The sequence below is a fragment of the Oncorhynchus clarkii genome, chromosome 24 (assembly GCF_045791955.1).
Source record: "Oncorhynchus clarkii lewisi isolate Uvic-CL-2024 chromosome 24, UVic_Ocla_1.0, whole genome shotgun sequence".
Lineage (NCBI taxonomy): Eukaryota > Metazoa > Chordata > Actinopteri > Salmoniformes > Salmonidae > Oncorhynchus > Oncorhynchus clarkii.
The window spans coordinates 11,628,477-11,655,864 of NC_092170.1; the positions used below are offsets into that span (position 1 = coordinate 11,628,477).

The window sequence follows — 27,388 nt, forward strand, 5'->3', positions numbered from 1 at the left end:
GGATATGTTTATTTTTGAACCATTCCATTGTAGATTTTGCTTTGTTTTGGATCATTGTCTTGTTGGAAGACAAATCTCCGTCCAAGTCTCAGGTCTTTTGCAGACTCCATCAGGTTTTCTTCCAGAATGGTCCTGTATTTGGCTCCATCCATCTTCCCATCAATTTTAACCATCTTCCCTGTCCCTGCTGAAGAAAAGCAGGCCCAAACCATGATGCTGCCACCACCATGTTTGACAGTGGGGATGGTGTGTTCAGCTGTGTTGCTTTTACGCCAAACATAACGTTTTGCATTGTTGCCAAAAAGTTCAATTTTGGTTTCATCTGACCAGAGCACCTTCTTCCACATGTTTGGTGTGTCTCCCAGGTGGCTTGTGGCAAACTTTAAACTACACTTTTTATGGATATCTTTAATAAATGGCTTTCTTCTTGCCACTCTTCCATAAAGGCCAGATTTGTGCAATATACGACTGATTGTTGTCCTATGGACAGAGTCTCCCACCTCAGCTGTAGATCTCTGCAGTTCATCCAGAGTGATCATGGGCCTCTTGGCTGCATCTCTGATCAGTCTTCTCCTTGTATGAGCTGAAAGTTTAGAGGGACGGCCAGGTCTTGGTAGATTTGCAGTGGTCTGATACTCCTTCCATTTCAATATTATCGCTTGCACAGTGCTCCTTGGGATGTTTAAAGCTTGGGAAATCTTTTTGTATCCAAATCCGGCTTTAAACTTCTTCACAACAGTATCTCGGACCTGCCTGGTGTGTTCCTTGTTCTTCATGATGCTCTCTGCGCTTTTAACGGACCTCTGAGACTATCACAGTGCAGGTGCATTTATACGGAGACTTGATTACACACAGGTGGATTGTATTTATCATCATTAGTCATTTAGGTCAACATTGGATCATTCAGAGATCCTCACTGAACTTCTGGAGAGAGTTTGCTGCACTGAAAGTAAAGTGGCTGAATAATTTTGCACGCCCAATTCTTCAGTTTTTGATTTGTTAAAAAAGTTTGAAATATCCAATAAATGTCGTTCCACTTCATGATTGTGTCCCACTTGTTGTTGATTCTTCACAAAAAAATACAGTTTTATATCTTTATGTTTGAAGCCTGAAATGTGGCAAAAGGTCGCAAAGTTCAAGGGGGCCGAATACTTTCGCAAGGCACTGTATACACACCGGGAGACACACAGGCAGAGACAGTTATACACACCGGGAGACACACAGGCAGAGACAGTTATACACACCGGGAGACACACAGGCAGAGACAGTTATACACACAGGGAGACACACAGGCAGAGACAGTTATACACACAGACAGGGACAGTTATACACACAGGCAGAGACAGTTATACACACAGGGAGACACACAGGCAGGGACAGTTATACACACAGGGAGACACACAGGCAGAGACAGTTATACACACAGGGAGACACACAGGCAGAGACAGTTATACACAGAAGGAGACACACAGGCAGGGACAGTTATACACAGAAGGAGACACACAGGCAGGGACAGTTATACACAGAAGGAGACACAGACAGGGATAGTTATATACACAGGGAGACACACAGGCAGAGACAGTTATACACACAGGGAGACACAGGGACAGTTATACAAACTGGAGGATAGAATTGTGATCACACAGACAAGGGAAATAGGGGAGGGACAATCCAACAGAAAAAACAGTGAGAAGGATTAAGGGAGGGAGAGGGAGGAGGGGGGCTGAGGCTAACGGTCTGTGTGTAAGGGTGACCACAGCAGCCGTGATGTCACAACACATCCACCTGCACACTGGAGTCATGGAGTCTTGGGATGCAAGAGTAGTCAGATGAATGAATACAGTATGAATATGCAGAAACACTCCTGCTGTGTGTGATTGTAGCAACTGTGCCCTGTGCATACCTTCAGCATCCATCATCTTGGGGATGTCCAGGTACTTCTCAGCCACCTCAAAGGCATTGTTCAGGTTGGTCAAGGGGTCATCCTGAGCAACCAATCAGAGGGTGAGAAAACAAGCCACGGACATGTCATGCAATCAAAGTGAGGTGTGTGCTGATCCACTCACCTTCCTTAGCTTGTCGTAGTCAATGAGCTCTGGCCTGTGTCTGTGGATCAGAGCGTTGAAGGCAAGGCCATCCTTCCAGCTGTCAATATGAGAGTGAGAGAGAAGAGAGAGAGAGATCAGAGAGAGTCGACGGCACTGCATCGCATCACTACAGACTCAGGTTCGGGCACCTGCAGGCTGACTTCGGTCGACAGTTTGACGGTGTTTCCTCCGACACATTGGTGTGGCTGGCTTCCGGGTTAAGCAGGCGGGTGGTAAGGAGCGTGGTTTGGCGGGTCATGTTTCGGAGGATGCATGACTCAACTTTCGCCTCCCCCGAAAAAGGGGGGGTGGCACATTTTTTTTTAAATAATAATAAAATACAAAAAATGGGATAGTTCTATGCTGCACATCCATAAAATACGCACATACTTCTAACGTCTATCCTACGTTTCACCAGCAGGGGGCAGTCTTTCTAGAAGAGCTGGTAGAGTTTCCTGGAGTGTGTGAGTGATGCAATGTTTGAACTGGCTTCACTAGTGTGGAATTTTTCAGAGGTCAAAAAATGTCTGGAGAAATACTATAGCCTGTTCCGGTCTCAGGGTCTGTTGTCAGGCATGACGTCTAGCTGCTGTCGAGGCTGTGCATGTGTGTGTGTGTACACGTAGGCTACCTGATGTGGAAGTTCTGCACGTTGACGTTCTTGTAGGGCGCAGTCTTCCTCTGGCACCACAGGAGCAGGCCCTCCTTGGCAGAGGTCTCTGGAAAGGGGAGAAGGAGTTTGATAAGTCTATGGCAGGGATATTCAAGTCCTAACCGGGAGGTCCAGAGTACTGCTGGATCTGTTCTCTCTGATAATTTATTGCACCCACCTGGTGTCCCAGGTCTAAATCAGGTCCTGATTAGAGGGGAACAATGAAAAAAGGCAGTGGAACTGGCTTCGAAGTCCAAATGTGAATTTGAGGGGTCTATGTATGTCCAAATGGCACCCTATTCCCTATATAGCGCACTACTTTTGACCAGAGCCCTCTTCCCTATATAGCGCACTACTTTTGACCAGAGCCCTCTTCCCTATATAGTGCACTACCAGGAGCCCTATAGGAATAGGGTGCCATTTCAGAGTCAGATGCAGCCTAGACCTAGTTTCCACTGAGTTGGAGTGTACATTATAGATGGCTAACGTGTTTAACTTCTCTCCCGGTCACAGATGAGTGCAGCGGAGCTGGGGAAGCCAGGGTGAACGATCTCTCCTGCCATTGTCTGTCTTAGTCAAGTGCCAGTGAGAGGAGAGCAGAGCAGGCATGTAGGCCAGACTTGTACTCACTTGGCAAGGCGCACTCAACCTCCTGTGGTCTCAGCAGAACAGAGCAGGTGAGTTGTTTTTAGTGTGTGTGAGTGTGTATTGTATCTGAGAGACCCAGTTGCATTAACCTGTGGAATCTCCTCAGCACAGCTGTTTTGAGTAAGAGTAGGAGTGTGTGTGTGTGTGTGTGTGTGTGTGTGTGTGTGTGTGTGTGTGTGTGTGTGTGTGTGTGTGTGTGTGTGTGTGTGTGTGTGTGTGTGTGTGTGTGTGTGAAAGAATAGGAAAATGCCTGCTCGGTTAGTGGCATAAGAACATAGAGCAGCAATGGATCAATGAATATGATTTAAGGACAGTGACATCCCCCAGGTTCTTCCTCAAAAAAAATTGAGGAAGAACAAAGCAAAGTTTTGTTTTCTAAACCAACCTTAGCTGTCTAGTGGGGAAGGGGTGAAGGAGAAGAGAGATTTGAAAGGAGAGAGACTGACCTTCCACGGAGATGTCCTGGATGGCGAAGCGGAGGATGATCGTCCAGATCATGCCCAGGGTCATCTTGGCGTTGCCATCCACAATTTCTAAGAGGAAAAAGGGGATATCACTCATAAATACAATAAAAGATCAACTCAGTTATGAATTAGCCTGAACCCAGATCTGTTTGTTCTGTCACGTCAACAACTTGTCATAATAGCACAAACAGATCTGGGACTAGTTCTGCATATGTTTGTGAACTTCAAATATATGTAATTTACAGTGTAAATACAAATCTGGCTGGGTGAGGCATGCATAATGCATTCAAGCAATGTCCCAAGTTGTTGCGGTGGCTTTGAACAGATAAGAGACAATGGTTTTGCCTGTCCCCCTGTGAACATCCAACGCTTCAACATTGAATCAGTCACTTAGTTTATATCCCCCTCTCTGCCTGCCTCGGTCTCGCCATTTGTTCTTTGGTGGTGTAGGGTGGTAGGCTGCTGGTCTGGGTGGTGGGGGATAGAGGGCTAAACTGGAGCGATGTCAAATGGGCTGTGTGTATCATGCAGTAGGAATGAGGAGTGGAGGCTGGCAGGGCCGTTTGTCATGATAGCTGGAGCAGAAAGGTCACTGTCGCACCGTCAGAGTCGGGCGCGCACAGCCGTTTCTCCTCCTGATTTACTGGCCTTGTGAAGGGCCCCTCCCCCAGAGCTCCCTCCCTCTCCAGCCAAATGCCTTTGCTCCCAAGTGGGAGATGTATTTGGCAGGATGCTGTGAGCTTTGGAGTTGTGCTCTTTGTGTGTGTGTGTGTGTGTGTGTGTGTGTGTGTGTGTGTGTGTGTGTGTGTGTGTGTGTGTGTGTGTGTGTGTGTGGTAGCTAAACTGACCCTCTGCACCAATGGACACCAGCTTGACCCCCTTGCTGGCGATGTAGTCCAGCGCTTTGTTAACGTTGTTGATCTTGTGGACCCTCATCTTGCCTCTCTCGGGCTTAGGTAACCGTTCCCCTGTGGATGAACACACACGGACACAAACAGGCAAACAAAATGCAGTGAGCCCAGAGTCCCATGACAAAAACAGCCCTTTCCACTGGCTCAGCAAAACAGACAGGCACAGCTCCTTTTAAAGTCACAGTATCACTCTCCACAGGGCTGCTAGTCAAAACAGACAACATCTACAGGGCCAAAGCCATGGCCTACGACCAGACTACTTAGATGAAAAGGTATCAAAAGAACAGGAGACACTAGTACTTTAGAGAGTCTGTTTCTGGCACTGCACTCGGTCTACCCAAATGGTACACTAACCCCTACATAGTGCACTACTTTTGACCAAAGCCCAAGCAACAGTATATTGGTGCTGAGTGCAGTAAAGTAGATTAGCGCTTAGCTGTGGTAGTCGAGCTAGGTATGTGTAATGATGATCAAGACGACGGGCTGGCTCACCTGAGATAACCTCCAGCAAGAGCATGAGTTTGAGGCCATCCCTGAAGTCCTCCTCGATGTTCTCGATCTGCGTGCCTGCTTTCCTCAGGTGGGAGTTGCACCAGGCCGTGAACGTCTGGAGAGAGACAGGAAGTGAGGTTAGAGAGGGCACAGAGTGGTGTTGGAGGGCTAGGAGGCACTCTTTCTTCTGGTCGAACAAAAATTGGCTCATTCATCCACGCTCCTCTCTATTACCCAGGTATGCATTCAGTCAACTTACCTAGTAATATAATTAAAGACAGGTACAGGAAAGGGGGGGGGGCCTGAAGTTCCTCAGACAGTAGGCTACACGTGGCAGGAACTGCACCATGATTGGTTGACATAATTCAGAGTAGAAGTGCTGATTTAGGATCAGGTCCTCCTGTCCATATAATCATATTCATTAGGATTTTAAAAAGACAAAACTGATCCTATTTCAGCACTCCTACTCCGAGCCTCTTTATGAATCTCTTCAACTAACAGTAAGTATTTAACCGAGTACTTTAGGGGATAGGTGAGTGAGCTGTAAGGTTGATATACTGCAGTGTACGCTATCCTGGTCACACCTCTGTTTGTACCACCATGTTAACTCATTGTCATGCCAAACATTAAAGGGCTCGCATGACAAGTAGTTGACTTGATAGCACAAACAGATCCGGGAATCAGGCTAACTGTACACATGACTAAAAACTAGACCAGCACCCACGATAAAAAAATACTAATGTTTTATCACAAAGCCCCCTACATTAAGTCACGAGACACTTTCTAGTGACAAACAGTCATTGGAAAACACGTGTTTTGAATGTACTTATTTTGAAAACTTGTGGCACACACTATTCATTAGTGGAGGGTTAAAAATGTTCTCCCCAAATTGCTTGTCTTTTTTTTTTTTTTTAAGGAAGAAAAAAATCCCACAGAGAAGGCAACTGAAATGTGAGCTAAACGATGTTCCTTTCAGACTGGGCTATTCTTTATCAGTCAGAAATGGCATCATAAGAGGACCACTTGTGGTTCTTGGCTCCGTGTGTGTGTAGTAGACTGGAACGTTGCTTCTGTAATACACACAAACACCATTAAAACACACCGATTCCTGAGTGGCTCAAACAGTAGCGATAGGGGACACTAACCCTTGCTCCTCTTGTCCAGTGTCAACGAGACCCAACATGGCATAATTTCAACCCATCTGAGCTACCGTTTGAACACTCCTTTCTGCCCGCCCCACCCTTTCACCTTCTCCCCAAAAGCCTGGTTTCCCCAACTCAAAGTTGGGATCAGTCGACCCTCCCTCCCAGCAGGATAGGCATGGCCCGTCAAGGTGTTACGGTGTGTTGCGGTATGACAACATTATGACAGGGTGCTGGCCCTGGCTCTCCCCCCATTCCGAAGGGCTGCCAGACAAAGGGCCCATTGAGCAGCATGTATATAATGAGTCCCGTCAGCCCGCTCCCTGCCTCCCACTCCCCTGCCTGAGCGAGACCCACAGGGACAGGGGAGGAGGGCTGACACAAACATCCCCTGCCAACAATGCTCCCCCACGTTGCAGCTAGCCATCGGCCTCCAACTGAGCAGGGATGTGGCATAGCACAGTACCATTAAAATACAAAAACAAAATGGCTAAAAATCAACACAGTTGATAATTACCAACACAACAAAAACTAACTTGACCATAGAGATACCAGGTCGCATTCAAATGACTCTAGCTAGACACCAATAGCCTAGATGATACAAAACCACCAGTTGAAAAAAACAAATCTATTGTATTCTACTTCCTTGTGATAACAGAGTTCAGCAACAACAGTAGGCTACTACTAACCCTATGAGGCACTAAGGCTCTGGCACCATATCCCAAACATGATGTCACACAGGAACACAGGTGTGCATCTCTAAGTCAGGAAGGGATTGGGCATGGCAGACCTGTCAGCTTTAACAATGGGATTTTACAACTCAGCGTCGCTCAAACGTTGACTCAACTAGTCAAATAGTTTGCCCTTCTATGGCCAGGTATGTGTTGGTTGAGTGTGCGCAGTACTAACAACTAGATGAAACTATTTTTGTGGTGTTGAAGAACACAGGTCAAGTGGATTACAGATTTCTCTGCTCTCTGTCTACAAACAACGACCTGGACAGACACAAAGCAGCAGCCAGGAGGAAACAGTGTCAATATTCTTGGAGATAAAAACCATGTTTTTTTCTCTCCAAAAGCTACTTTCAGGGGTGGTATGGTATTCCCACCAGCTGGCATGTCCATGTTTGACTAACGAGGATCAAAATAACTCAGAGTTCTGCTGTGTTCTGCTCAGTTTGACCACAGCAAAGGTCACATTTGGTCTTTGCGTCAGGGCTGAACCTCACAGGGGTTAAGGGTCATGTAGATAGATGTCTAAAACCTGGGCTATCCAACAAGGAGACAAACAACTCCAGTCTCTGCCTGCCAACCGACCGACCCACCACCAGCAGCACTCCCCGAGCAGGAATGCAAGGGAGACGCAAGAACCGACAACCCACATAGCCTACCTACACACACATTTCTTCCTTCTGACACTTTCCCTGACGCCGCACGCAGCACCCTAGTCAAACATCTGCTTTTGTGACACACTAAACAGGTAAAGGTGTGGCTGGCTGGCTGCACCTAGAAAGAATGAGGTCGGCTCGCACACAATGTTATTGCACAACCGCCGTGCCTTCCCCATGACAGCATTGCCTGCTGTAATAAAATGACAGCCTACCCAATCCCTCACTGATGAGCGCACTCTATCATCGCTCACAGTCAGTAACACACTGTCTCCCAGTCAGAAAACAAGGCGGGCACCAACATGCAGCAGCAGGGCCAGCTTAGCTCTGGAAGAGAAGCTGGTAAATCAGTGGAACGTCTGCTAGCAGCTATGCCCTGCCGTGTGTTTATGTGGGAGAAATCAATATGGCCTAAGGGACAACGGCTGACGGGCCCAGTCAGGGACATGGACCGGGGAGGGGGTGATACTGTGTGTTCTCAACTGTCACAAAGGTGAGGAAACCAGTGAACAGAGGAAGCTCACATGCTACTGATTATGAAGTTATTATCGTCGTCATTATGATGACTGCTGCTGTATCAGCTCCTGTGAGGATTTCGTCAGAGGCGACAGCAGAGGTGTGGGTCGTCCACCTCTGAGTGAGTACAGGAAGGGGGTGGAAGGTAGCAGCCAGGTCTGGGAGTCAGTCAGCAACGCCTTGGCCGACACAAAGCCACCTATTCTTAGGCTACAGCTCAATTAGTTAGGTCGGCCTGGTGGCCAAGGCACTAGAGTTCTGTGAGATGCCCTTTGTCTCACGCAGTAGTCGCATGATAACCACACTGTTCAAAACACACAGCAACAGGTAGCTCATTGTGCCTGCCCACCAGCACCACACGTCAGCCTATTTCACTAGTTGACTGCTAGGACTTAAAATGGTATTTTCCTGACAAGCGCACACAAACACACACTTTGAGCAGGAGGAAGCTTGGTTATCCGACACCACTTCCATCAAGTTCAAGGGAGTTTGGCGACTGACTACCCCGAGCCATACATGTATGGGCCCATACGCATAAAGCAATGTTGGAGTGCTGATCTAGGATCACCCCCCAGAACGGGACCACCGAGTGCCGAAGCTCGTAGCACGTAAAAAATAGTCTGTCCTCGTTTGCAACACTCACTACAAAGTTCCAAACAGCCTCGAAGCAATATCAGCACAATAACTGTTCGTCGGGGAGCTTCATGAAATGGGTTTCCATGGTAGAGTAGCCGCACACAAGCCTAATATTCCCATGTGCATTGCCAATAGTCGGCTGGAGTGGTGTAAAGCTCGCCACCATTGGACTCTGGAGTGGAAACGAGTTCTCTGGAGTGATGAATCACGCTTCACCATCTGGCAGGCCGACGGACAAATCTGGGTTTGCCAGGAGAACGCTACCTGCTCCAACACATAGTGCCAACTCTAAAGTTTTGTGGAGGAGGAATAATGGTCTGGTGCTATTTTTCATGGTTCAGGCTAGGCCCCTTAGTTCCAGTGAAGGGAAATCTTAACGCTACAGCATACAATGACATTGTATATGACTCTGTGCTTCCAAATTTGTGGCAAAAGTTTTGGGAAGGCTCTCACCTGTTTCAGCATGACAACGCCCTCGTGCACAAAACAAGGTCAATACAGAAATGGTTTGTCAAGATCAGTGTGGAAGAACATGACTGACCTGCACAGAGACCTGACCTCAACCCCATCGAACACCTTTGGAATGAATTGAAACCGCCGACTGTTCTAGCAGCAAAGGGGAGGACCATCTCCATATTATTATTTTTTATTTGACCTTTATTTAACTAGGCAAGTCAGAACAAATTCTTATTTTCAATGACGGCCTAGGAACAGTGGGTTAACTGTTCTAGGAACAGTGGGTTAACTGGTCTAGGAACAGTGGGTTAACTGGTCTAGGAACAGTGGGTTAACTGCCTTGTTCAAGGGCAGAACAACAGATTTGTACCTTGTCAGCTCGGGGATTCGATCTTGCAACCTTTCGGTTACGAGGCCAACGCTCTAACCACTAGGCTACCTGCTGCCCCGCCCAGGATTTTCAAATGAGAGCAGGTGTCCACATACTTTTGCTCATGTAGTGTAGCGAGGGAACCGTGCAGAGCATCAGCACATCCGGAGGGGTGAGGTGTGGTTGCACTAAAATGCAAAAGCACTGCCAGGGTTCGGTTTCCCCAGACAGAACCACTCTCCAGCCGAATGCATAAACAGCTGTTTGAACAATGTCAGCACTCTCTCAAGGTCAGCTCTACCATAGACAGTGACGCACCACTCCACCACCGTCGTCCATGCTTTTATCATGGACTCACTGCTCAATTCCCAAAATGTAATACAGCAAGACACAAAGCAACCTTGAGGGAATTGGATTCGTTGATGGTCGTCATGTTTTTATTGCTGTAGGCCTTTACCATCTATGACTCTACCTACATAAAGCCGTTCTCCAGTCCAAACTCATGCATGGCCAGAGTCTAGCTAGCTACCATAAGTAGTGAGTACTCATCCTCAACCATTTTCAACACAGACTTTCTGGTAGAGATTAATTAAATGGTGGAGTAGTATATCCCTGGGCTGTTCCCTATGACTGGCTCCCTCCCTGATCAAGGCCCCTATATTACAGAAGCCCTGGGCTGTTCCCTGCGACTGGCTCCCTCCCTGGCTCAGCCCATCTATTACAGAAGCCTTTAAAAGAGCATGTCCTGGTACCGATGTCGCTCTGCTCTCATTACCCCGTCAGGTCTGGACAAGTGATCATTAAAAAGAACACACACACTTTGTGTGCTGACAAGCCATCACTAAGAGGAACTCGTCCGAGTGCAGATTCTTATCCAGTGAGAAAGTGTTGTTTCAGTTTGTCAGTAGTAATGACCATTTAGGGCAAACTGCTGTAAACAGAAGCTGATAAACAGGTCTGATAAATGAGAGTTGATCCTGACATCTCTAGTGTGCTTTCTTATGGTTGCCCAGTAAAACAGAGGAGGAGGAGGAAAAGGGGGAAAGCGATTTGGTTGAGGTGTGAATATGATGCATGAAGGTACAACGTAACATGAGTGTCAAAGCCATCCAACATGACAGTGACCCACACATGACCTCCACCTCATGTTATGTAATGGCTGTAGGCTACACCTCTAGTGGGTCTCAGATTGTGTCCCAATAAATCTCTCCTGCCTCCTGAGGTGCGGACTAGTTCACTACACCCCACAAAGCATAAAAGCGTTGGATTGGTAGAGGCATGAGCTGGTGGGAGTTACCCATAATTTGTTATAAACAGGCCTTTTCTTTCAAATCCGAGAAGGGAAGTGAACAAGTGCACACTTTGGGAGGAAGGAGAGAATTAGGAGTGGGACGCAGTCTGTTCTGCACAGCAATGGTGGGCAGGAGAGTTGTCCCCAGGTCAGGTTGACTCAACTAGAGGAAGCACTGCCTAAAGTGAAGTAGTGACCTAGAAGTATTAGTGCTGCAGTCCTGTGCTGTTACTGGCCTTTCTTTAGAAGTCTCTTGCCACAGGTGGGGTACAGAGAGAGTAAATACCGGGGGCATATTTTGGACTTTGCACGCACCGTAGAAACTTCCAGCAGAGGGAAGCGCTGTTTATTTGTTGATTTATTTATGTAGCTTCCTGTCTTTGTAAGAGGCCGGGTTGGGTTTCACTGAGGGGGCTCTACCACGCGGTTAACCCTTTCAGTGACCTGCCTATGGCCAGATCCTGTTACAAGGCAAGACCTGGGGAATGAGCCAGGCTGGGAGGAGAGGGGTACAGCTACAGCAGTACAGCAGTATAGGGCCACAGCCTACAGACCAGCAAGTCAACACTAAGGACAGTAAGGACACACCATTGTGCAAATGTGGACTGTTGTGTGTCAATAGTAGTGCTCTCAGCACAGACTGTTGCTTAATGTCAACTGACAATTAGCCTATACGTTGTGTCAATAGTCGAGTCTTAAACACCTGCAGCTCCCATGTTCAATACACATACCAAATTACACAACTTTATCTGACCACGGACACAAACACACACTTGACGTACATGCTGTAATTCTAGTTAGTGGTCTAGGATTTAGTTGGGCCGAGAAGGCAGTCCTAGGAGAATCTCTCAGCTACCTTAAAAGGATGACTGTAAGGCATCCCGGGTGGCGCAGTGGTCTACGGCACTGCATCGCAGCGCTAGCTGTGCCACCAGAGACTGCGTTTGCGCCTAGGCTCTGTCGTAGCCGTCCGCGACCGGGAGGTCCGTGGGATGACGCACAATTGGCCTAGCGTCATCCGGGTTAGGGTGGGTTTGGCCGGTAGGGATATCCTTGTCTCATCGCGCACCAGCGACTCCTGTGGCGGGCCGGCGCAGTGCGCGCTAACCAAGGTAACCAGGTGCACTGTGTTTCCTCCGACACATTGGTGCGGCTGGAGGCGCGCTGTGTTAAGAAGCAGTGCGGCTTAGTTGGGTTGTGTTTCAGAGGGTGCATGGCTTTTGACCTTAGTCCCTCCCAAGCCCGTACGGGAGTTGTAGCGATGAGACAAGATAGTAATTACTAACAACAATTGGATACCACGAAATTGGGGAGAAAAGGTTTTTTAAATGTATTTATAATAAATAAAAAGGATGACTGTAAAAGAGACACCAGGCAGCGGTCACAGTGAGGAGAACAGGCCTAGTAGCATCCATTCAGCAGCAGCCCAGGGCATGGCTGGGTAAAGTATGTAGGCCACAGGCAGCTCAGCTGACACAGGAAATATGTCGGCCCACTCTAGCCTCCCCACTCCCTCCCTGCTCAGTGAGAGGATGAGTGCTTAATGAGAGGCTGGGACTGTGGCAGTGGCCTGCGAGGGAATCTTCCAGATGTGCACCGCTCCATAGATCTGCGCTCCAGTTTAGCTCAGCTGAGAGGCTGGGTTAAACCAGCGAAGTGGAGGGAGAGTCCAGAGAGCTGTCGAAGGAATGACTGTCATCTCAATTAGCATGATGTCAGGAATGCCAACTATGTCTATTGAGAGCAAACTTCTGAGGTGCGGCTGGTATGGGTCATGGTGTTTTGGGCAAGAACACCGAAAGAGAGCAGTGGGGCCAGAGAGGGCCAAGGCGTCAGAGGCGTGAACAGACAGGGACCTCACGACTGAACTGTGGTAAAAATACATTTAAAAAACACTAAACAAGTCCACTTTCACCACTGTTATAAGTGATGCCATAGATGAACGCTACCTACAAAAAAAGAGCCAGTGTAATTTAAGGCCCAGTGCAGTCAAAAACAATTTTCTTGTGTTTTATATACATTTCCACACGATAAGTTTAGAATAATCCTGTAAAAAATTAAAATGCCCTTTTAGTGTAAGAGCTGTTCGAAAAGACAGTCTGAAATTTCAGTTTTGGTGGGATGGAGTTCAGGCCTGCCCAGTGACACCACCAGGTGGTAAATTAGTTAATAGACCAATAAGACAGTTCCAAACCTCTCTGCCAATAACAGCTAGTTGTCCCCTTCCCACTCAGACCACTCCTATCAAAATTCTTGCTTGAGAAATTGTTTCCAATTTAAAATAGGAAAGGAGCAATCACAGTAAGGTACTTAAAGATGCACTATGGAGGAATCACTTAACTACTTCCTGGTTGCAAAAATTATAATTGTTCATCTAAACAGCTGTGAAATATATATTTTTTTTAATTGAACCTTTATTTAACTAGACAAATTCTTATTTACAATGACAGCCTACCGGGGAACAGTGGGTTAACTGCCTTGTTCAGGGGCAGAACGACAGATTTTTTACCTTGTCAGCTCGGGGATTCGATCCAGCAACCTTTACAGTTACGGGCCCACCGCTCTGACCACTAGGCTACCTGCCGTCCCTGCTGCCCAAAAGTTGGGGGTCACTTCAAAATGTCCTTGTTTTTGAAAGAAAATTATTTGTACATTAATATAACATCAAATTGATTAGAAATACAGTGTAGACATTGTTAATGTTGTAAATGACTATTGGAGCTGGAAACGGCTGATTTATGGAATATCTACATAGGCGTACAGAGGCCCATTATCAGCGACCATCACTCCGGTGTTCCAATGGCATGTTGTGTTAGCTAATCCAGCAGCTTCATTAAATAGTACTCATAGTACTCGCAAAACACCTGTCTCAACATCAACAGTGAAGAGGCAACTCCGGGATGCTGGCCTTCTAGGAAGAATTGCAAAGAAAAAGCCATATCTCAGACTGGCCAATAAAAATAAAAGATTAAGATGGGCAAAAGAACAGACACTGGACAGAGGGGGGTGTTATGGACAGATTGATCTAAGTTTGTGTATTTCGGCTAAAATCCGCTAGCGGAACCCCCGCGCTAGAAAGGTTTAAAAAAATGGCAGCATTGGATCTTCAAGAGACTGAGTCAGTGGGCAAATACAACTGGGCTCCACAGCTCTTGCAGCCACTAGAATCAGCAACCTTAGGCGCCCTAACTCTGTATTTGACATCACACTGCATTGCTACCCGCCTCACACCACCCGTTCACAAACACTTCAACTTGGCTAATCAGCTGCCCGCAAATCATGGGGGTGGGTGCCCATCCTTTGGTCTACATCCAGGAAGGAGATTGTCTTGTCTTCATATGAATCATTAGGAATGATAGTAATTTATCAGTGCAACACCGCCACAGCTAACAAACTTAGAAACCAGAAAACTCAAAGTCAATCTTGGTGTGATACTCCACATTGGTGCATCTAAAATGTGCCGTAAATAACTGAGCTCACTCCAAGATAAGATGGGGATAGTCATGTTTGTTCACGGTTTCATAACGAATAGCAACCTTTACACTACTACTGACGTGTTTGCCAAGGAAATGCTCTCACGGCCACTCATGGATCCCGATCACTTTCAGAGAAAATGCCAAATGTAAACGCACCCAGCCTGTCAGGAAAGGAGATAAGAGTGTGCACACTAAATAGAGTGCTCCAGACATCTTTTTGGCAGTTGGCTTAGGGGAGGACTGGGCCTTTCCAATTCAAACACAGACACCTATAAATACATGGGGTACAATGCCAAAATAAAATCACAGGTCAGAGAGATACTGCAGCAGGGTTCACATGTTGAATGTAGTCGGCATGACAGGTCCGGAAATAAATGGAAAATTCAATTAAAGGCTTTCCTTCCGTCCCAAATTCTCCTCCCCTGCGCAGAGGCGAGCTCTTAAGGATTGTGCCCTATCCTGATTCTTAAAATGTCATTGTGGGGCATCAAACATGAGATAAGGATCCCTTTCAGTCTCCTCCCAGTTCGAGGCCAACGCCTGGAAACACAACCATTGAATCCCACACAATGGAGGCATGCAGACAGACCATAGTCTGTGGCACACGCATTCTGATAGACCATGATTTATGGTAAGTATCCTTCACCCGTTTATACTCTTCCGTATCAGTTAGTAGTCATAAAACTGCATGCATGTCCATTATGTACCATCAGAGTATCAAAATGGAACTTGACCATTAAGGCATGTAAATAAATTGCTTGACATTAGAAATGACCTTCAGTGAGTTTGCGGTTGCACTGTGAGACCTTTGAGTAAGTTACATATGCCCGACTTCGGGCCACCCCCAAAGACGTTTATTTGCTTTCCACGTGTTGACCTTCAATAACAAAGCAGCAGTTCAGCCAATAACAAAATAAGCTGATGTCATTACATGGCTCTGTGAGTTAGTCACAATCTGGCAGCCCCAGAGAGGTATTGGCAGTTATCGTTAACCCTTTGTATTGGCCTTGGTGAACTAATTGCATCATTTTAGGGTTATGCATGTGTCTGCTGGGTTGGAGAAAAAGCTGTCAAATGCTGCCAAACAGGGAGGATGTGTACTGTGATATTGCTTAGGTCAGTCTGAATTACCTGCAGCCTCTGAGTAAGCAGTGATGGAGGACAGCATCAAACAGGGCTGGTCACCATAATGATGACACAGCCTTCCCACATAATGTATCCAGCTATGCAGGTTTCCCCTACGGTGGTCTAGACAATGATGGGAGACAACTTAAGGGTGTGGTTCCATCCGTCACTCAAACTAGAGAATTATTTTGCTAATCGAATCTATGAGAATTGAGTTGTTTATTCAAGGCATTTTTTTATTAGCAGAAAACAACACTATTTGAGTAACGTTATGAATGAGACAGTGTAAATGTGTTATTTTCTGATATCATCTGTACTAAAGCCAGAGCATCTCCTTCTCTGTAGTGTCTTACCAGAGCATCTCCTTCTCTGTAGTGGCTTACCAGAGCATCTCCTTCTCTGTAGTGGCTTACCAGAGCATCTCCTTCTCTGTAGTGGCTTACCAGAGCATCTCCTTCTCTGTAGTGGCTTACCAGAGCATCTCCTTCTCTGTAGTGGCTTACCAGAGCATCTCCTTCTCTGTAGTGTCTTACCAGAGCATCTCCTTCTCTGTAGTGTCTTACCAGAGCATCTCCTTCTCTGTAGTGGCTTACCAGAGCATCTCCTTCTCTGTAGTGGCTTACCAGAGCAAAAAGCAGTCCAACCAGAGTGGCTGCTGACCTTTTCTGCCTGGCCATTGAAAGGGGAAGCCATTACAAAGAGAAACAAGAAGTGCAGGACAGTGAAGCACAGCTGAGGCGCGAATACAGCAACCACAAGCACTCTAAACAAGGCAACTGTGGTCATCTGAGTAGCAACCACATGAGTGGGAATCAACCCGTGTAGACGTCTTACTCAAACTATGAGTAGGCCATTCCTCAAACCGGTAGTTCTCACTTTACTCAGCCAGGCATGAGCTATTTCAAACTTAATCCGCAGACTCACTGCAACCAAACAGAGTGCTCGGTTGGTAAAACCACCTCCTCTGCATTGGCCCACATGACCACTCCAGCAACCCACACCATCAGTAAAGCTGGCCAAGATTGTGGGGGGTGAGCTGTCTGCTTGACACCTACAAAGAAATTCTTCTCAGTGTGTGTGGCCAAGCGACAGCACATTTTTAACAGGTTACTGTGAACTTGATGCTGCCCTTGTCCCAGACATCTCAACATTGAACTGGAGTACCAATGAGTCATTTGGTCAAAGACAGAGGATTATGGGGGAGGATAGTAATTTCCTCAAATCAAAATGGGTGTACCTGGAATAAGCGCTGTCCTAAAACAAAGGCAACAGTCCTAACTTCATGACTCCAACTCCATTTCGATGTAAGAACAAGCAGAAATGTTTGGTGGAACGCTGGCCTTTTTGCCCAGCTGAACATGCTTAGGTAATCATTCCTGGGTCTCGTTTCAGAGCATTGGTGAGAGAAAGAGAGAAAGGGGAGTGTGACATTTCTGCTTTATTCCAAACATTCCCACTGTGGCAGGTGTGTATCTGGCCTCAATAGCCTGCACCTCATCTGCTCTAAATCTGTGACCTCCTCCACGGAGGTTCTCAAAGTCAGAGGAGATGTCTAAAACAGTCTCCGCAAAATCGCAGCTTGGAATCATCTCTTTAATAGTGATAGTCAGTCTGGTCTGCAAGATCTGAAACTATGAACGCTCGATGGGATTCCACAGCCCATTTTATAAAACATAGCCTAGGCCTATAAATTAAAGAGTCGTGACACTACTCAACTAAAATGTTTCATCTGTGAATGCTCGTTTGAAATCACCAAAAACACGTTAAGACCAAAGCCTTCTGGCAGTGGAATAATCAATCATATATACCTTTCTCATTAACATTAAGTCAGGCAAAGGTTTAAAGATCAAGGACGAAAACCAGAATGTGACAGAGGGGAAGGGGAGGGGTATTTGTAGAAAACCTTTGAAAGGCAGGAACAAAATCCAATGTGGAGGAGAGAGAGGGAAAGAGGGAGCATGAGAAAATGTGACCAAACGAGAAAGGCAGGCTGGCCCAGTAGACAGCATTGTCACATTAACTGCCTCTTCCTGTCGTTGCCTGCCTCTCGCACTCGTTGCCTTATAAGGCAACGCATTTAACTGCCTGTCACTGTGGCGATGATGTAACAGCTTACCACCAAGTGCACCACCCCCCGCACAGACACACCGCAGCAATTTTTTTTAAAAAACACCTTGGGGGGGGGGGGGGGACATTTCAGACTGAAACATTTGTTCCAAAATTGGCTAGCATCATGACGTGACAATTTCACATCCTTTCACGACATTTCTGTCCCTGATGTGTTTGTTTGATCTAATGTGTGTGAACGTGAACCACCCCCCCCCCCCCCCCCTCCAACAGACATTCCACAACCAACCTGGCCCTTTATGACTCACAGCCCTACGTGTCTGAGACACACACACACACACACAGCAGGATCTCACTCACACACTCAAAATGGATGCCAAAACACAGGCATATACAAACAGTTAGACACACACACACAATGCCAAGATTCTTGCTTAACTATTGTCCAAATGGCCATTGCCTAATCAGACCCATACACAGATGAGAGCAAAATCACATAACTCACCCAACATGTCAACATCCAAGCAGCCTTTTCTAAACAGAAACACTCATCCCAAACATTATGAATACTAGGAGGGGGAGAACACCTCACCCGAAAACACACCCCTCCTCTGCAGTCAGGGTGTGTGACAGGTGATGTAGTGAGAGTGGGAGGGAGCCCTGGAGCTCAGCCCCTCTGTAGCCATGCAGGGGAGGGGGGGCAGGCCGAGCCCCTTCAGAACCCACCCGGCACAGGATCTCTGGCTCGACCACAGCCCACATCACTGACTGACTGCGAACCAGTTCACCAGCCTCCCCATCTACCATCCCTCCCCGGGGTTATCCACTGCACCACACTCACTGCTGCATCATGTCATAAACACACTAGAGGTCGACCGATTAAAAATTAGCAAGGCCAATTAATTAGGGTCGATTTCAAGTTTCCATAATCGGTAATCGGCATTTTTGGACGCTGATTATGGCCGATTACATTGCACTCCACGAGGAGACAGCGTGGCAGGCTGACCACCTGTTATGCGAGTGCAGCAAGGAGCCAAGGTAAGTTGCTAGCTAGCATTAAACTTATCTTATAAAAAACAATCAATCTTAACATAATCACTAGTTAAACTACACATGGTTGATGATATTTCTAGTTTAACTAGCTTGTCCTGCGTTGCAAATAATCAATGAGGTGCCTGTTAATTTATCATTGAATCACAGCCTACTTCACCAAGCGGGTGATGATTTAACAAGCACATTCCCAAAAAAAAGCACTGTCGTTGCACCAATGTACCTAACTATAAACATCAATGCCTTTCTTAAAATCAATACACAAGAATATATTTTTAAACCTGCATATTTAGTTAAGAAATTCATGTTCCCAGGCAATATTAACTAGGGAAATTGTGTCACTTCTCTTGTGTTCAGTACAAGCAGAGTCAGGTATATGCAACAGTTTGGGCTGTCTGGCTCGAACTGTGTGAAGACCATTTCTTCCTAACAAAGACCGTAATTAATTAGCCAGAATTTAACAATTATATATTTTTTTATTTCACCTTTATTTAACCAGGTAGGCTAGTTAAGAACAAGTTCTCATTTACAACTGCGACCTTGTCAAGATAAAGCAAAGCAGTGCGACACAGAGTTACATGTGGAATAAACAAACCTACCTAAAAGTCAATAACACAATAGAAAAAAAAGTATATGTACAGTGTGTGCAAATGGGGTAAGATAAGGGAGGTAAGGCAATAAAAAGGCCATAGTGGCGAAATAGTTACAATTTAGCAATTAAAACACTGGCGTGATAGATGTGCAGAAGATGAATGTGCAAGTAGAGATACTAGGTTACAAAGGACCCCAAAAAATAAATAACAGTATGGGGATGAGGTAGTTGGATGGTCTATTTACAAAATGGGCTATGTACAGGTGCAGTGATCTGCTCTGACAGCTGGTGCTTAAAGTTAGTGAGGGAGATATGGGTCTCCGGCTTCAGTAAATTTTGCAATTCGTTCCAGTCATTGGCAGCAGAGAACTGGAAGGAAAGGCGGCCAAAGGAGGAGATGGCTTTGGCGATGTCCAGTGAAATATACCTGCTGGAGTGCGTGCTACCGGTGGGTGTTCCTATGGTGACCAGAGTGCTGAGGTAAGGCTGGGCTTTACCTAGCAAAGACTTAGACGACCTGGAGCCAGTGGGTTTGGCGAAGAATATGAAGCGAGGGCCAGCCAACGAGAGCATACAGGTCGCAGTGGTGGGTAGTATATGGGGCTTTGGTGACAAAACGGACCGCACTGTGATAGCAAATTGGATGCAGTCTGAGCAGAGTGTTGGAGGCTATTTTGCAAATGACATTGCCGAAGTCAAGGAAGGATAGACAGTTTTACAAGGGCATGTTTGGTAGCATGAGTGAAGGTTGATTTGTTGCGAAATAGGGAGCCGAGTCTAGATTACATTTTGGATTGGAGATGCTTAATGTGAGTCTGGAAGGAGAGTTTACAGTCTAACCACACACCTAGGTATCAACATTGAAGGTTGTGCAATGTAGAGGTCGACCGATTAATCGGAATGGCCGATTTCAGGTTTTCATAACAATCGGAAAACTGTATTTTTGGACACCGATTTGGCCGATATTTTTTATTATTTTACACCTTTATTTAATCTTTATTTAACTAGGCAAGTCAGTTAAGAACACATTCTTATTTTCAATGACGAACTAGGTGGGTTTAACTGCCTCGTTCAGGGGCAGAACGACAGATTTTTACCTTGTCAGCTCGGGGGATTCAATCTTGCAATCTTACAGTTAACTAGTCCAACGCTCTAACCACCTGCCTCTCATTGCACTCCACGAGGAAACTGCCTGTTACGCGAATGCAGTAAGAAACTAAGGTAAGTTGCTAGCTAGCATTACACTTACCTTATAAAAACAATCAATTAATCAATCATAAATCACTAGTTAACTACACATGGTTGATGATATTACTAGTTTATCTAGCGTGTCCTGCGTTTCATATAATCGATGCGGTGCGTATCGTTGCTCCAATGTGTACCTAACCATAAACATCAATGCCTTTCTTAAAATCAATACGCAGAAGTATATATTTTTAAACCTGCATATTTAGCTAAAATAAATCCAGGTTAGCAGGCAATATTAACCAGGTAAAATTGTGTCAGTGTATATGCAACAGTTTGGGCTGCCTATTTTGCCAAAATGTTACGTAATTATGACATAACATTGAAGGTTGTGCAATGTAACAGCAATATTTAGACTTATGGATGCCACCCGTTAAATAAAATCCAGAATGGTTCCGTATTTCACTGAAAGAATAAACGTCTTGTTTTCGAGATGATAGTTTCCGGATTCTACCATTTTAATGACCCAAGGCTCGTATTTCTGTATGTTATCATGTTATAACTAAGTCTATGATTTGATAGAGCAGTCTGACTGAGCGATGGTAGGCACCAGCAGGCTCGTAAGCATTCATTCAAACAGCATTTTAGTGCATTTGCCAGCAGCTGTTTGACTTCAAGCCTATCAACTCCCGAGATTAGGCTTGTGTAACCGATGTGAAATGGCTAGCTAGTTAGCAGGGTGCACGCTAATAGCGTTTCAAACGTCACTCGCTCGGAGACTTGGAGTGGTTGTTCCCCTTGCTCTGCAAGAGCCACAGCTTTTGTGGAGCGATGGGTAACGCTGCTTCGAGGGTGGCTGTTGTCATTGTGTTCCCTGGTTCGAGCCCAGGTAGGAGCGAGGAGAGGGACAGAACCTATACTGTTACACTGGCAACACTAAAGTGCCAATAAGAACAGCCAATAGTCAAAGGTTAATGAAATACAAATTGTATAGAGAGAAATAGTCCTATAATTCCTATAATAACTACAACCTAAAACTTCTTACCTGGGAATATTGTTAAAAGGAACCACCAGCTTTCATGTTCTCATGTTCTGAGCAAGGAACTTTCTTCTCCAGCATTATTTAAACCAAATTGAACATGTTTCATTATTTATTTGAGGCTAAATTGATTTTATTGATGTATTATCTTAAGTTAAAATAAGTGTTCATTCAGTATTGTTGTAATTGTCATTATTACAAATAAATAAAATAAACATTTGTTTTATTATTATTTATTTATTTTTAAAATCGGCCAATTAAATCGGTATCGGCTTTTTTTTGGTCCTCCAATAATTGGTATCGTGTTGAAAAATCATAATCGGTCGACCTCTAGTAAACACTTAGACCGGGTGGAGGGGCGGGGGTTAAGAGTATTTGAGTCAATGAGCCCGTCTCAGATTGATTGACTGACTGACTCTCTCTTCCCCCCCCCCTCCCCAGAGTCAGTAGGCCCGGGGTGCTAAGCCAGGGGGGGTACCACCATACATGCAGGTGGGGGATATCACAAGGCCTAGTCCATAAAGAACATGGTAGTAGAGCAATGCCAAAGACCTAGATGTGTACAGCTCAGAGAGAGACTGATCAAGATCATACCAACAACAATTAAAAGAAGAGTGGTACCGCGTGGCAAACAGCATGAAATCTATGACAAGTATCCAACGTACTACACTGCGACCACAGAACACCACACACTGTTCTTCTCATGGGTGGTGTGAACGCTTGCACACTGAGGCGTTTATTCACACATCTGTCTGTCTGGGGCTACGCTGCTGCAGTTCGTTAGGCTTTCCAGTACACTGCTGCAGTGGAGGGCCCCTGTACAGAGCGCTCTTTGTTAAAATCGCTCGTTTAAGAATGCCTTTGGGGGCTTTGATTCGATTTGTCAGAGAGATTGTCTGGTGCACTTCCCTGGCCTGCACGGCTCTGAGGAAGGAGAACAGATGCAGGCAGTTGGGTGATTCCCCAGCGAGTGTAGGAGAGGAAGGATTCACTGGGGGGAAACATATCTAAAAAGAAACGTCCCTTTTTCAGGACCCTGTCTTTCAAAGATAATTCGTAAAAATCCAAATAACTTCACAGATCTTCATTGTAAAGGGTTTAAAACACCGTTTCCCATGCTTGTTCAATGAACCATAAACAATTAATGAACATGCACCTGTGGAACGGTCGTTAAGACACTAACAGCATACAGACGGTAGGCAATTAAGGTCACAGTTATAAAAACTTAGGGCACTAAAGAGGCCTTTCTACTGACTCTGAAAAACACCAAAAGAAAGATGCCCAGGGTCCCTGCTCATCTGCGTGAACGTGCCTTAGGGATTCTGCAAGGAGGCATGAGGACTACAGATGTGGCCAGGGCAATAAATTGCAATGTCCGTACTGTGAGAAGCCTAAGACAGCACTACAGGGAGACAGGACGGACAGCTGATCGTCGTCGCAGTGGCAGAACACGTCTAACAACATCTGAACATCACACTTGTAGTACAGGTACAGGACGGCAAAACTGCCCGAGTTACACCAGGACAGGCTTGTAGGCCTGTTGTAAGGCAGGTCCTCACCAGACATCACCGGTAACAACGTCACTGATGGGCACAAACCGACCGTCGCTGGACCAGACGGGACTGGCAAAAAGTGCTCTTCACTGACGAGTTCGCAGTTGTCTCACCAGGGGAGATGGCCGGATTCGCGTTTATCGTCGAAGGAATGAACGTTGCACCGAGGCCTGTACTCTGGAGCGGGATCGATTTGGAGGTAGAGGGACCGTCATGGTCTGGGGCGGTGTGTCACAGCATCATCGGACTGAGCTTGTTGTCATTGCAGGCAATCTCAACGCTGTGTGTTACAGGGAAGACATCCTCCCTCATGCGGTACCCTGCGTGATTTCCTGCAAGACAGGAATGTCAGTGTTTTGCCATGGCCAGCGAAGACCCTGGATCTCAATCCCATTGTGCATGTCTGGGACCTGGTGGATCGGAGTGTGAGGGCTAGGGCCATTCCTCCCAGAAATGTCTGGGAACTTGCAGGTGCCTTGGTGGAAGAGTAACATCTCGCAGCAAGAACTGGCAAATCTAGTGCAGTCCATGAGGAGGAGATGCACTGCAGTACTTAATGCAGCTGGTGGCCACACCAGATACTGACTGTTATTTTTGATTTTGACCCCCCCTTTGTTCAGGGACACATTATTCCATTTCTGTTAGTCAAACTGAACAAGTTCCACAGACATGTAGGTCTCTGTTAGAGGTCGACCGATTATGATTTTTCACCACTGATAACGATTATTGGAGGACCAAAAAAAAGCCGATACCGATTAAATCGGCCAATCTTTTTTATTTATTTGTAATAATGACAATTACAACAATACTGAATGAACACTTATTTTAACTTAACCTTTTAGGAATAGGGGGCAGCATTTTCACTTTGGATGAATTGCGTGCCCATAGTGAACTGCCTCCTACTCTGTCCCAGATGCTAATATATGCATATTATTATTACTATTGGATAGAAAACACTCTGAAGTTTCTAAAACTGTTTGAATTAAGTCTGAGTATAACAGAACTCATAGGGCAGGCAAACTTCCAAACAGGAAGTGGAAATTGTGGGGCTGGTTGATTTAACTCATCGCCTATTCACATCCAAATAAGATATGGATCTGTTCGCACTTCCTACGCCTTCCACTAGATGCTAACAGTCAGTAGAACGTGGAATGAAGCCTCTAGTGTGATGTGGGACCGGATGGCACCTATTTGAGTCACTGGTCTGGCAGAATGCCAGTTCCTGGTTACGCACAGTAGTCATTATATCGCCTTGCATTCCATTACTCTGTAGACAAAAACAAATAACCCGGTTGGAACGTTATTGGATATATATGATAATAACATCCTGAAGAATGATTCTCTACTTAGTTTGACCAGTTTATTCGACCTGGAATATAACTTTTTGAAGTTTTCATCAGAGTTCGCCTGGACCAGCGCCAGCTTTTGGACATGTGAACTAAACGTGCTAGCAAAAGTAGCTAATTGGACACTAGTAATGGACATTATGGAACAAAACAATGATTTATTGCGGAACTAGGATTCTTTGCACAGCATTCTGATGAAAGAACATCAAAGGGAATATTTATGATGTAATTTCGTATTTCTGTTGACTCCAACATGGCGGATAAATACACTGCTCAAAAAAATAAAGGGAAAACAAACATCCGGCGCCGACAGAGATGGCCGCCTCGCTTCGCGTTCCTAGGAAACTATGCAGTGTTTTGTTTTTTTTACGTGTTATTTCTTACATTAGTACCCCAGGTCATCTTAGGTTTCATTACATACAGTCGAGAAGAACTACTGAATATAAGATCAGCGTCAACTCACCATCAGTACGACCAAGAATATGTTTTTCGCGACGCGAATCCTGTGTTCTGCCTTTCACCCAGGACAACGGAATGGATCCCATGCAGCGACCCAAAAAAACGACTCCGAAAAAGAGGGAAACGGGCGGTCTTCTGGTCAGACTCCGGAGACGGGCACATCGTGCACCACTCCCTAGCATTCTTCTCGCCAATGTCCAGTCTCTTGACAACAAGGTTGATGAAATCCGAGCAAGGGTAGCATTCCAGAGGGACATCAGAGACTGTAACGTTCTTTGCTTCACGGAAACATGGCTCACTGGAGAGACGCTATCGGAGGCGGTGCAGCCAACTGGTTTCTCCACGCATCGCGCCGACAGAAACAAACATCTTTCTGGTAAAAAGAGGGACGGGGGCGTATGCCTTATGGCTAACGAGACATGGTGTGATGAAAGAAACATACAGGAACTCAAATCCTTCTGTTCACCTGATTTAGAATTCCTCAATCAAATGTAGACCGCATTATCTACCAAGAGAATTCTCTTCGATTATAATCACAGCCGTATATATCCCCCCCCAAGCAGACACATCGATGGCTCTGAACAAACTTTATTTGACTCTTTGCAAACTGGAATCCATTTATCCGGAGGCTGCATTCATTGTAGCTGGGGATTTTAACAAGGCTAATCTGAAAACAAGACTCCCTAAATTTTATCAGCATATCGATTGCGCAACCAGGGGTGGAAAAACCTTGGATCATTGTTACTCTAACTTCCGCGACGCATATAAGGCCCTGCCCCGCCCTCCTTTCGGAAAAGCTGACCACGACTCCATTTTGTTGATCCCTGCCTACAGACAGAAACTAAAACAAGAGGCTCCCACGCTGAGGTCTGTCCAACGCTGGTCCGACCAAGCTGACTCCACACTCCAAGACTGCTTCCATCACGTGGACTGGGACATGTTTCGTATTGCGTCAGATAACAATATTGACGAATACGCTGATTCGGTGTGCGAGTTCATTAGAACGTGCGTTGAAGATGTCGTTCCCATAGCAACGATTAAAACATTCCCTAACCAGAAACCGTGGATTGATGGCAGCATTCGCGTGAAACTGAAAGCGCGAACCACTGCTTTTAATCAGGGCAAGGTGACTGGTAACATGACCGAATACAAACAGTGCAGCTATTCCCTCCGCAAGGCTATCAAACAAGCTAAGCGCCAGTACAGAGACAAAGTAGAATCTCAATTCAACGGCTCAGACACAAGAGGCATGTGGCAGGGTCTACAGTCAATCACGGACTACATGCGCAGACCAGCTGGCCGGTGTGTTTACGGACATATTCAATCAATCCCTATACCAGTCTGCTGTTCCCACATGCTTCAAGAGGGCCACCATTGTCCCTGTTCCCAAGAAAGCTAAGGTAACTGAGCTAAACGACTACAGCCCTGTAGCACTCACTTCCGTCATCATGAAGTGCTTTGAGAGACTAGTCAAGGACCATATCACCTCCACCCTACCCGACACCCTAGACCCACTCCAATTTGCTTACCGCCCAAATAGGTCCACAGACGATGCAATCTCAACCACACTGCACACTGCCCTAACCCATCTGGACAAGAGGAATACCTATGTGAGAATGCTGTTCATCGACTACAGCTCGGCATTCAACACCATAGTACCCTCCAAGCTCGTCATCAAGCTCGAGACCCTGGGTCTCGACCCCGCCCTGTGCAACTGGGTACTGGACTTCCTGACGGGCCGCCCCCAGGTGGTGAGGGTAGGCAACAACATCTCCACCCCGCTGATCCTCAACACTGGGGCCCCACAAGGGTGCGTTCTGAGCCCTCTCCTGTACTCCCTGTTCACCCACGACTGCGTGGCCACGCACGCCTCCAACTCAATCATCAAGTTTGCGGACGACACAACAGTGGTAGGCTTGATTACCAACAACGACGAGACGGCCTACAGGGAGGAGGTGAGGGAGGGCCTTCGGAGTGTGGTGTCAGGAAAATAACCTCACACTCAACGTCAACAAAACTAAGGAGATGATTGTGGACTTCAGGAAACAGCAGAGGGAACACCCCCCTATCCACATCGATGGAACAGTAGTGGAGAGGGTAGCAAGTTTTAAGTTCCTCGGCATACACGTCACAGACAAACTGAATTGGTCCACTCACACAGACAGCATCGTGAAGAAGGCGCAGCAGCGTTGGAGCGTTAGAGCGTTGGACTAGTTAACCGTAAGGTTGCAAGATTGAACCCTCGAGCTGGCAAGGTAAAAATCTGTCATTCTGCCCCTGAACAAGGCAGTTAACCTACCGTTCCTAGGCCGTCATTGAAAATAAGAATGTGTTCTTAACTGACTTGCCTAGTTAAAAAGTTGTAAAAGATTAAAAAAATAAACGGCCAAATCGGTGTCTAAAAATACAGATTTCCGATTCTTATGAAAACTTGTAATTGGTTC

General features: G+C 46.1%; 1 protein-coding gene across 4 annotated transcripts in view; it reads right to left on the reverse strand.

Moving 5' to 3' along the window:
• Positions 1 to 27,388, reverse strand: part of LOC139383179 (alpha-actinin-4) — a 46,402-nt gene that overhangs the window by 11,635 nt on the left and 7,379 nt on the right. For all 4 annotated transcript variants that reach the window (XM_071127573.1, XM_071127572.1, XM_071127571.1 and 1 more), the window contains exons 2-7: positions 5,255 to 5,369; positions 4,700 to 4,819; positions 3,834 to 3,920; positions 2,719 to 2,806; positions 2,067 to 2,145; positions 1,904 to 1,985 (exon numbers count right to left, since the gene is read on the reverse strand). In XM_071127573.1, the coding sequence (XP_070983674.1) occupies positions 1,904 to 1,985; positions 2,067 to 2,145; positions 2,719 to 2,806; positions 3,834 to 3,920; positions 4,700 to 4,819; positions 5,255 to 5,369 (571 nt within the window). The remainder of the gene's footprint in view (positions 1 to 1,903; positions 1,986 to 2,066; positions 2,146 to 2,718; positions 2,807 to 3,833; positions 3,921 to 4,699; positions 4,820 to 5,254; positions 5,370 to 27,388) is intronic.